Genomic DNA, 12,023 nt, shown 5'->3' on the forward strand with positions numbered 1-12,023 from the left:
GGGAGCTAAATCGCTCTAGGTGGAAAGTAGTCTTTCCAGTATTACTGTCAAACCGATCAAAAAGATTAATACTACTAAGACCGTCATTCAACAAACTATACATGCAGAAATAACTGACGTGGTAACTTTTTACGTGATGCCTGCAACAGAAGTTTATAAATATCTTTTGTAGAGTAATGAACTGAGTCAGAGCTAAAAGTTCAGAGAGTAGTTAGTACAGGGCCAGTCCAAAGATAAATAAGGCCACGGCATGAGATTTTAGACAGCGGACTGTTCAGGAAAACCAGCAGATTCTGGTGTTTTCCAAGATTATGCACACCTGAAACTTTCTTTTGCAAGTAACTAGACTGAAAGCAAGAGGACGGCATATACAGAAGCCCAGAGAAGCAAAAGACAACTGCTACTCACCAGCAAACAATCCGAATTCACTTCCGATTTGGGATCCCGCAGCAGGTTGTCGATTTTTTCAAATCGAGTCTCAAAACTGTCCCCAGTCGACATGTTGCTGCTACTGTGACAATACCCTCGCACCAGCACCAGCAGCGGAAAGCAATTTCAACCAACTTCCTCCGGCGGTGGGTTCGCGGCCGCGGGGCGGTGAAGCCGGAACCTCAGGGTCACCAGGTGCGCCCGGTTCCCCTTCTTCCCCCTCACTGAGGGGATCTCCGCTCTCCAGACCCCCGGCCGGGGGCAACGGCGACCCACAGCCGCTCCGGCGCCCAAAGTCTCATCCCACCCGGTAGCCCCTCACGACAGCCGAAAGCGCCGTCGCCACCAGCCTCGTTGCTCCGGCGAGGTGCTTCAGCCTAGCGGGCCCCAGCCGCCTTCGCCTTGGAGGGTTCCCCGTCCCGAGATGGGCAGGAGGTGGGAGAGAAAGAGAAGCAGGGTGGAGACTGCTCCGGGCAGCAGGGGAGGGAGAAGAGGAAAGGCGAAAGCGAAGGGCGGGTGCGGAGCTGTGCCAGCTGCAGCCGCCGCTTGGGCCACGGGCCCGACCCGTTCCGCTCAGAGGCTCTCTAGGCGGTCTAGCCCCGCATCCCCGGCTTTCCTTGGCGCGACCCGACGCACCAATCCGACTCTGCCAAGAGCTGGTTCCCGCGGGATAGGCTCACTCTCCCATTTTGTACCGTCGCTACTAGGGCTGCTGCCGCGCTGTTCTGCGGGGCAGGGCGAGGTCGGTGCCCGATGGAAACTTAGTAAAGACTGGAGAGCGGGCGGTGAGGAAGACGAGAGTCGGGTCCCGGCGGCGGCTGATCGGGGAGCTTCTGGGAAGGGCTGCGTCCCCTGCCCGGGAGAGGGCGAGTCGCGGCGGCGAAAGCCTGGGGGGGTGGGGCGATAGGGGCCGAGAGGGACTAATATGTCCGCCTTCCTGTTCAAACAAACGGAGACCGCCGGCGCAGACTGCGCATGCGGGGCGCGGACGCTCGGAAGGAGAATCGGTCCCGCGCTGCGCGCGCGCGCGCGCGCGCGCGCACAAGCCGTCGTCTCCGCAGGGCGGGGCTGGGCCGGGACGGGCCGGGACGGGCGGGGCGGAAGGCGGGGCACGCACGGGGCCTCGCGGTCCGACGCCGAAGGCTGGTAGCTGGGAGGAGCCGACAGGGTGCGACGGGCGTCACCGCCCTCGCCCCAGCGGGCTGCGGGGAGCGAAGTAGAGCTCTTGAGATGGGGAGGAGGTCGGGGTAGGTTTGGCGAGGGGGTGCCGAGTAGAGGGGCGGGGCTGTGCCTCTGGTCGCATCCTAAGCTGCTGCCTCAGCTCTGCTTCCTCTAGGCTGCAGCCGTCCGGAGCTTTCTGACGAGAAAGGAGTGCTTGATATTGTTATTTTGCTAATAGATTCTTTTCTAGGCAAGAGGCCATGGGGCGCCTGGGTGGCTCAGTGGGTTAAGCCGCTGCCTTCGGCTCAGGTCATGATCTCAGGGTCCTGGGATCGAGCCCCACATCGGGTTCTCTGCTCTGCAGGGAGCCTGCTTCCCCTCTCTCTCTGCCTGCCTCTCTGCCTACTTGTGATCTGTCTATTGAATAAATAAAAATCTTTAAAAAAAAAAAAAAAAAAAAAAAAAAAAAAAAAAAAAAAAAAAAAAAAAAAAAGAGGCCTTTTCGCCGGCAGGCAGCAGCATTTTAGCACCAACGGAGTTTGTTTTTCGGTAGTACTTCATCGTCGGCCCCCCGGGAACACCAGCGTTTAAACGGTCTGCGATTCCATGGGAAAATTACGAAGCAGTGCAGTACTGAACCCTCCTCAGCCGAGCGTGTGTATCAGGGGAGCACTAAAATACTAACTCCGGAAGATGTAGTCCATAGAAGTCAAGTTCAGTTTGTTTAAAAAAGAAAAGAACCTCATTTAAAAAATCAATATTTTTAAGTTACTCATACGACTTCTTCCACACCATTATCACTCCAGTTATAGTTCTCTTTGATGTGTGATCCTGCCTGTTTCAATTTCAAAAAAAAAAAGCTCAGTGCCACTTAAAATTGTGATTTGAACAGAACCAATGTAGAATATGAAAATTATGGGCATTTCCTCTTAAGTCAATTGCTTCATTGACTGTGGTGTGAGGGTTGAAAGACATGTTACTCAATCTGCTGATAATCTTTAGGGCTGTCCGCGGGAAATCTACCTTAATTTGTTCCTGGTCAATCTTTAGTTTGGCTCATAGGTCAAATTAAAGATTGCTAGAAATAGAAAGCAGGGAGGGAGCCCGAGTGGCTCAGTCGGTTAGGCGTCTGCTTCGGCTGGGGTCATGATCGCAGAGTCTAGGAATCGAGCCCATGTATGTCAGGAAGCCTGCCCTCTGCCTGCTGCTCTGCCTGCTTGGCTTTCTAGCTCTCCATCAAATTAATAAAATCTTTTTTAAAAAAGAAAAAAAAAATAGAAAACACGAATATGTTTCCCCACACTGGAAAATGCTATGGATGAACCAGTTTTCTTCCTCTGTAAAAAAACATTGCATGGCTTCTGAACAGTCCACTAACTTCATGGTGTGAGTCAGAAGTTAGGAAAATGTTTTATTGTTTGAAAAATGACTTTTCTATTTTCACTTTATTATATACAGGAAATATTTAGATACAAAAACCACTGTATAAATCACAATAGGAAGTAAGTCATCACAAAAATCATAGCAAAGCGACAACTAGACAAAACTCAGGTATTTTATTAAATGCTTTTGCAGTGACTTTTCTTGGCTCCAGTATTTAAAGCTGGTCATGTGAATTAAATTTATTTTTAAGCATAGGGCTTAAAATAAATCTGGCAGTTGCCCTAAAGTAAATTTCCTAAACTCTGCTTGTCCTTTTTTATTACCATTTTTAGGTATTCTTTGGAATTTTGTTGTTTCTCAGAGAACTGTGAGCATTATGTTGCTTTCCATTGAACACATATGAAAAAGTGCAGGTAGCTAAGACAATATATGAGTGACACTGATAAATATAAGTGGATTGAAAACCAATGTGGCAAAGCTACTGGAAATATATGTGAGGCCTATGTATTTTGCTTTTTTATAAGATTAATCTGGTGATTGTAACTCCCAAATAGTCGTCTTTTACCATAAGAAAGATGGACTCCATATCAATTTTCTTTTAAATAAAAAAGTCCTCACCTGTCATAAGGTATAATCATGACATTTAAGTTCCTTTGCAACTTTTAAATTCTGTTGTCTAGTTATGGCTAATCTCTTCAACAACATTGTGGATATTTGCGATCACCTTTAAAGTATATATTAAGATTCTAAGTGCAATAGAATGTACCATTAATTATACATACTGAACGTTTACCATATGCTAGGCATTACTATATGCATTTTATACATAGAATCCAATTAAAACTTCAAAAGAATTCTGCTGATACCTACATTATGGATGGGGAAACTGAAGTGGAGAAAGATATGTTACTTGTGAGGTCATGACAGATCCAGATTGGAATAGAGACAGTCAGACTCCAGAGTCCCCATTCTTAACAGTTGAATATGCTAATGCTATCCAATCCTAGTACAATAAGTGTATCATAACTGTCCTATTTACATTAGCACAGATTTAAATGATTCTATGTAAAAGAGGGAATTATAAAATTTGCAATATTCTCAGTATAATTATAGTCCCTAGGGAAAGATGTGAAAATGATTTAGCAAGGTTCAGAATAAAGAGGACCTTGACAATGTTCAACAATAGTGGCTTGACTAGAGGTTTCCAAACACTGGGTCCAGAACCAGTGATACTCCTTGGTGGAGTTTTCCTGAACTACAGCAAAATGAGAATAATTATTACATATTTTTATAAAGTAAGCAGTTCTATTTAAAGCTGCTGTTCAGTCTGAAATTATTTTTACTACTTTTTTTTTTAATGTACCTTTTAGAAACAAAAGTAATAGTAAATGGTATAGTTTTTAATGTTCTTACTTGGAAATTTAAACTTACAGAGTTAGCAATTCTATGCAAATACATAGATTAAGTTAATTATATCTTAATTTTTCTGGCTTTGGGAATTCAAACATCTGGAAACATTTAGTTTAGATGAGACTCATGCTAGGACCCAATAGAGAGACTGTAGTGCTGAAAGAATTTGAATGAGGCATATTTGGGAAAGATCATGGAAAAATCAAAAAGATTTGGGTGTAGACTTGTGAATAGTGAAAGACAATTAAGTTCAGCATTCTTTAGTTTTGGTTATTTGGTAGGAAATAGACTCAGTTTAATGTGTATGGAATTTCTTTCATAAACACTGATGTGGTAGCTAGCTTCCAAAGATGGCCCCCAGTGAACTGTGTCTCCCAGGATGCATGGCCTCCTGGAGTTCCCTCCTACACTGAATCGAGGCTGGGGCCTTGTGAGCTGTTCTAACCAATAGAATGCAGCAAAAATGGCACTGTGCCAATATCAGGCCCAACTTTGACAGTTTGCCTGGCAACCAACAATTTAGTGCTCTGGGATATCCAACTAAACTGAGGTCACCATGGTGTGAGGAAATTCACGATTACTAACCACAAGAAATCACATGGAGGACAACGGAGGAGTCCAGCAGACCCTCAGAACAGAGACTCCAGACTTAAGACCCAAGTCAAGCCATTCCAGCAGCCCCTGGGCATCTGAAACCCCCAGATGATGCTACATGGAACAGAAACAAGTTAATCCCTCCAAGCACACAGTAGAATCATGAAGAAATAATGAAGTGATCACTACTTTGAGCCACTAAGTTTTGGGGTAGTTTCTCAGCAATAAATGAATCCAAATGCCTGGATTTCAGGGAAAGAATCATTCATAAATATGTATATAGATAAATATATATTTCATGCTTTTTAGTATTATCCACTATATAAGGAAGCTGCCCATAATGGAGTGTTGTAAAAGAATGACAAATTCACTGTCATTGTTTACTGTCAATTACTGTCAATGTCAAACATTGTCAATGTTTACTGTCTTCAACAAAACCTTTATTCAAAAGAATTATAAAAGCTTTTTAAACAAATACTTCCAGATTTTAAAAAAGTATTATGAAGGGCACCTGGGTGGCTCAGTGGGTTAAAGCCTCTGCGTTTGGCTTGGGTCATGGTCCCAGGGTCCCGGAATTGAGCCCCGCATTGGCCTCTCCGCTCAGCAGGGAGTCGGCTTCCCTCTCTCTCTCTGCCTGCCTCTCTGCCGACTTGTGATCTCTGTCTGTCAAATAAATAAATAAATCTTTTTTTTTTTTAAAAAAGGTATTAAGAATTTATGCTCCCATATAAACACATTTTTAGGGCACCTGAGTGGCTCACTCAGTTAAACTTTTGCCTTCGGCTCAGGTCATGATTCCAGGGTCCTGAGATGGAACCCCACATCAGTCTCCCTGCTCAGTGGGGGCTCTCTTTCTCCCTTTTCCTCTGTCCCTGTCCCCCCCACCTCGTACTCTCTCCCTCACTTGCTATCTCTCTCTCTCAAGAAAATAAGTAAAATCTTAAAAAATAAAGTTTAAAAAACACATTTTTACCTGTACTTTTATATTTTCTCAATTTTGTGCATAATCATGCCTATCCTGTTTAAAAATAAATACTAAAATTTCAGGTACATACTGTAAATTGCATATCAGTTGTAATTCATTACCATAAATTGCATGCAATTTCAAAAATGCATACCACAAATGTGCTAAGAATGTGATGTGGCTAAGTTCCTATAGAAACTTTAGCTAACATTTCCAAGAAAGTATGATACTTATTATATTTAACACAGCTTTCCAAAAGGGCAGTAAAAAATTTTTTTAATGTAGAACAGCTTCACTTGATTCTGAACAACTTTAATGAACAGACAGTTGTAAAAAATTGAGGTTCTGTTTTAAGAGCTTGGTTTTATATGATTAATATTTACCCCAATATAGTATATATGTACTTTTTTTTCTAGATCTGAGAAGTGAATCAGGAAGACCATATTCCTTTACCTGAGAGGACTCCTTATGAGATCAGCCAAGCTATTCTTTTCTTTCCACAGGACAGTCAGGCTTGGGAGTCAGTGTAGTTGGTCATTTTTAGATCCATTACAGCCTGGGTACTGCCTAGGCATAGTTGGGAATTTCAGCATCTATCAAGATTAAAGCAAGAAAAAGTGTAGAGCACACAGTGAGGAGAGTGCCTTAAGGGCTTCTCCTGACTCACCCTGAATGCCTTCCTCCAACATCTGTTTTTTATTTCTTAGAAGCTGCTATTCCATTCAACTGCAAAATACTTGCATTGACCCTAGAAACAGAATGGAGAAATAGAAAGAAACAGATTTCTGTAAAACAATTATTTTCTCGCTCTATGTCATTACCATCTCGGGGACCCTACAAATGTCACACAAGCCCAAGCATGCAAATCACTGACAGTACAATTTTTTCCAAGGACGAGGACTGTTATGTTTATGGAACCCCTGAGATGGTGGGTACATGACCACAATTAGAGAGGGAAGCCCAGATCAAGGAGATTATAACAGATATACACAGATGGTCTCATACTGTTTCCCATTTTTTGCAACAGCCTTCCATCCAATTTTTCCCTTCCTACCTAGCACCACTCCACTAAGTCCCAAGACTAAATGTGCTTTCTGACCCACTGCTTTTTAGGTTCTTACATCTTCCTCTTTAAGGCCCTTTCATAGAAGAATTGCCTTTTTTGGCAGCAACAGGCTCATCACCCAGTATCTACTTCCCTTTTTTATTCATCACAACTTTTGTCAATCATCTCAGTCCCAAATTTAGGACTTCCATACCTGAAAACAGAAAAGTGTCTGCTTTCAACGTTGCACCATTTTGATCTCCCTTCCATCATTCAAAGACTTCCCAAAATATAGCATCTTTCCTAAAGTTTCTGTAACTTGAAGAGAGGCACTGATTCTTCATATTCACCCATCAACATAGAAACATTACCCACATATACTCTATATATTCTTTTTTAATAACCATGACACTTTTTGCACTTTAGCCCCCCCCCCCATCTTTTTTTTTTTTTTTGGAGACAGTGTAAATAATCTGCTAGTTGAATTTATACATTTGCTTTGTTTATGTGTTCTTGTCACTGCTGTCTTATACACTCCCTAGGGAATAGGCTAGGACTTTAAAAGCAATAATCATGTTTTTCTTTTCATTACAAAAATAGTACACACTTATTTTTAAGATTTTGGAAAATATGAAGAAGTAAAACAGAACAAAAGAGTTGAGAAATTCTGAGGAACCAATGATACTCTCTCAGTCTTTCCAGGCCAAAATGGTTCTCATCTCAGCTTCCTGTGGGTCTATTTTATTCTTCTTACTCTGTCATTGAACTGATTCTTTTTACTCCTCCCTGTGCAAAAGCCAAATATTATCAACTTCAGCATCATACACATATAGTGAATTTAAGTCCTTACAGAGGTCATGAAGTAGTTCTAGTTCCAATCCATGTTCTGTAAAATTTTACATAATTATTTTTATATAGTTAATACATGCATATGACATATAAATCCAAAAGATACAGTATGATACATAATGAAAAGTAATTCTTCCTCCCACCTCTGTCCACAAGCCACTAGTTCCCCCACACAAAAGGGAATGGTTGTTTGGTTTCTTGTATTCTTTCCCTAAGTACACAATCATTTGTATTTGTTACATAGACTTTTCTCTCAATGATGTTTTTTCTCCTTGTTTTGACAATGTACCTTAGAGATTGTTCTATATCAGTAACTATAAAACTGTCTCATTCGTTTTAACAAATATAGGGTAGTTCATTTTTACATGCACCATTTAGTTAACCAATACCTTACTAATGGACATTTATGTTGATTCCAACCTTTTGCTATTCCAAACAATGCTGTAATGAATACTTTTATGCGCAAGTCTCTCCTCACTTATTTGTTTTGATTTGTCTTGCAATTAAATGATTTTGTCATTATTTTTTTTAAAGTTCTCATAGTTCTATGGTTTTCGTTATTTTTTTCTTTTTTTAAAATTCCTACTTAGTCATGGTTTTTGCTTTCTATATTTTTCTATATAACTTTGAACTAATGTTTCCTTTTGCTTCAAAATGATTTTGATTTAGGGATAAAGATTTCTTGTTTTTAGTCTACTAATAGTTATCCTTAAACATAAACAATGTTGAGGGGTCCCTGAGTGGCTCATCTGGTTAAGCATCTGCATTAGGCTCAGGGAATGATCCCCGCATTGTGGGATCGAGTGCTGCATGTAGCTGCCATCAAGCCCCCCATCAAGCCCTGCATCGGACCCCTCATCTGGCTCCCTGTGTGGCAGTGAGCCTGCTTCTCCCTTTTCCTCCTCCCTTTTCCTCTTCCTCCCTTTTTCTCTCTACTGTTTGTGCACACTCTGTCTCTCAAATAAATAAATAAAATCTTTTTTAAAAACCATAAACAGGGTGCTTGGGTGGCTCAGTGGGTTAAGCCTCTGCCTTTTGCTCAGGTCGTGGTCTCAGGGGGTCTGGGATCCAGCCCCAAATTGGGCTTTCTGCTCAGCAGGGAGCCTGCTTCCCCCTTTCCATCTGCCTGCCTCTCTGCCTGCCTGTGATCTTCTCTCTCTCTCTGTCAAATAAATAAATAAATCTTAAAAAAAAAAAAACAGAAACAATGTCAAATATGCATTTTTATGATTATAAATTTTAAGAATAAAACTATAACTTTTGAGACCTTACCATTTAGACAAGAAAGCACATTTTTCTGCCCAATTTTATCTTTCCTTCTTCTTTTTTTTTGTTTTTATTTTATTATTAATTATTTTTATTAACATATAATGTATTATTTGCCGCAGGGGTACAGGTCTGTGAATCGTCAGGCATACACTCCTCCTTTTTAAAAAACACTATAATCTTTTATGTTTGACTATATTACCTTCAGGTTCGTAACTAAATTACAAATTAAATTTCTTTCTGTACGTTTAATTTCTATATTTGCTTCCAGTCCTTGTAGAGAATCTGTTTTCTCACATTTTAAGCTTTACTCATTTTTTGGTAGTCTAAAATAAAACCTTAAATAATTTTTAAAAAATATTTTATTTATTTATTTGACAGACAGAGATGACAAGTAGGCAGAAAGGCAGGCAGAGAGAGAGGAGGAAGCAGATTCCCTGCTGAGCAGAGAGCCTGATGTGGGGCTTGATCCCAAGACCCTGAGATCATGACCTGAGCTGAAGACAGAGGCTTTAACCCACTGAGCCACCCAGGTGCCCCAAACCTTAAATAATTTTAAAATAAAGAACACTTAGTTGAGATCTCTAAGAACATCTGTTGTCCTCACACATCAATGAAAACATGGATAGGCAAGGTTTTTTGGGTCCACAAATTTTTGCCCTAAAAATTCATTAAATTTCCTCCATTATCTTTTTTAGACTTACTTCTACTGAGGAAATTAAAAGACCAAACTGTGTCTTGCTGTTTTATTGGCAACATTTTCTAGCTTAGCTCTTGTAGGATTCTTTATGTAATTTATTTTTAAGACTTTATTTATGTATTTAAGAGACAGAGATCACAAGAGAGCATGAGCAGGGGAAGGGGCAGAGAGAGAGGGAGAAGCAGACTCCCTGCTGAGCAAGAACCCTGATGGCAGACAATTAACGGACTGAGCCACCCAGGCAAGCGCCCCTCTTTGTGTATTTCTGAAATTTAAGGACTTCATTGGAATAATCCTAGAGGTGCATCTCTTATCATTTTTTTTTTCCTAAAAAAGGGAACTCTTTAAAGGGCTTGGGTCTTTTTTCACCTCGGTAAAATTTTCATGTATATTAGTTCATTGCACATGATCTGTTTATCTCATCACCTTTTTTTTTTTAAGATTATTTATTTATTTGACAGATAGAGATCACAAACAGGCAGAGAGAGAGAGAGGAGAAAGCAGGCTCCCCGCTGAACAGAGAGCCGGATGCATGGCTCAATCCCAGGACCCTGGTATCATGACCAGAGCTGAAGGCGGAGGCTTTAACCCACTGAGCCACCCAGGCACCCCATCTCATCATCTTCTTTTAAAGGAACATGTATTGGTAATACTTGGACTCTCAACTTTGTCCTCATCTCTCTTTATTTCTCTTTGTCCTTTTATTTCCTACATTTTGGGAAAGCATCTCAAATTTGTATTCTGAAACACTGATTTGATTTTCTGCATCAAGAAGTCTGCTCTATACTGCCCCCCCAATGGTTTTTATTTGAGTTGCTGCACTTCTAAATTTTAGAAGGCTTTTCTAGCTTGTTTTCTTTTCACAGTCTGTTCTTGTTTCAATTTAGCCTGCTTTCTCTTTTTTTAATAGCTTGTATTTCATAGACATGGATTTGAGATATAACATATCTATTAACATGCATAAACCTTAACTGTACCACTCAATAGAGTTGTACATATAAATACACTCATGTGAACGTTGCCCCAATTATAGAATACTTTCAGCACTCCCAAATATTTCCTTATTCTTCCTATCTATAAATCGCTTACCAAGCTTAATTAATATTCTGATTTCTATCACCATAAATTGGTTATATCATGATTAGATTAGGTTATATGTTTTAGAATTTCACAGAAATGGTATCATATAGTATATACTCTTTTGTGACTGACTTCTTTAGTTTTTATAGATTTTTGTGACTTTTTTATTATAGTAAAATATATATAGAACAAAATTTACCATTTTAACTATTTTAAGTGTACAGTAAAGTGACATTAAGTATACTCACATTATTGTTCCACCATCCATCCATCTCCAGAACTTTCCATCCTCTCAAACTGAAATTCTGTATCCATTAAATACTTACTTCTCATTCCCTCCTCCCCTCGGCCCTAGGTGACCAATGTTCTACTTTTTGTCTCTGTGAATTTGACCATTCTAGGTACCTCATATAAATGGAATCATGTAATATCTATCCTTTTGTGTCTGGCTTATCTCTCTTAGCGTAATGTCTTCAAGCTCATTTATATTGTACCATGTGTAAGAATTTCATTCCTTTTTAAGGCTAAATCTTATCTCATTGTACATATATACTACATTTATTCATCTACTCATTTGTCAATGGACATGTAGATTATTTTTTTTAAGATTTTATTTATTTATTTGACAAATAGAGAGAGATCACAAGTAGGCAGAGAGGCAGGCAGAAAGAGAGGAGGAAGCAGGCTCCCTGCTGAGCAGAGAGTCCGATGCCATGTGGGGCTCAATCTCGAACCCTGAGATCATGACCCGAGCTGAAGGCAGAGGATTTAACCCACCAAGCCACCAAGGTGCCCCAGACATGTAGATTATTTTTTTTAACTTTCTAATGTTTCTTCCTGTTCCTATAATAAATCAGTATTAGATGAGGATAAAGACTTCAAAGACAGATTCTTTCCCTTGTGTTTTACTGCATACAAAAATGTATTTCATACATCCCACTTTTTTCCTCCCTTTTTTTTTTTCAACTTGGAGTTGGGAGAAAAATATTTAGGCCCAGAGTTTGAAAAAAAAGATAAAGTATAGAGTTTTGCTGTTTAGTTCTCCACCATCTAACTTAGGTACTGACTGACTTGCCTCTAATATTCTTTGATTTGATATATACAGCCTTATGTCAGTTTTTATTGTTTAATAGGCATTTTTC

At 40.3% G+C, this 12,023-nt stretch overlaps 1 protein-coding gene across 3 annotated transcripts in view; it reads right to left on the reverse strand.

The window, feature by feature from the left end:
• ROCK1 (Rho associated coiled-coil containing protein kinase 1) overlaps window positions 1-603 on the reverse strand; it is a 148,923-nt gene extending 148,320 nt beyond the window's left edge. For all 3 annotated transcript variants that reach the window (XM_045065422.1, XM_045065423.1, XM_045065421.1), the window contains exon 1: window positions 409-603. In XM_045065422.1, the coding sequence (XP_044921357.1) occupies window positions 409-501 (93 nt within the window). In that variant the 5' untranslated portion in view covers window positions 502-603. The remainder of the gene's footprint in view (window positions 1-408) is intronic.
• Between the last annotated feature and the right edge of the window lie 11,420 nt (window positions 604-12,023).

The sequence above is a fragment of the Mustela putorius genome, unplaced genomic scaffold (assembly GCF_011764305.1).
Source record: "Mustela putorius furo isolate JIRA1106 unplaced genomic scaffold, ASM1176430v1.1 tig00003858_pilon_pilon_pilon, whole genome shotgun sequence".
In the NCBI taxonomy this organism is placed as follows: Eukaryota; Metazoa; Chordata; class Mammalia; order Carnivora; family Mustelidae; genus Mustela; species Mustela putorius.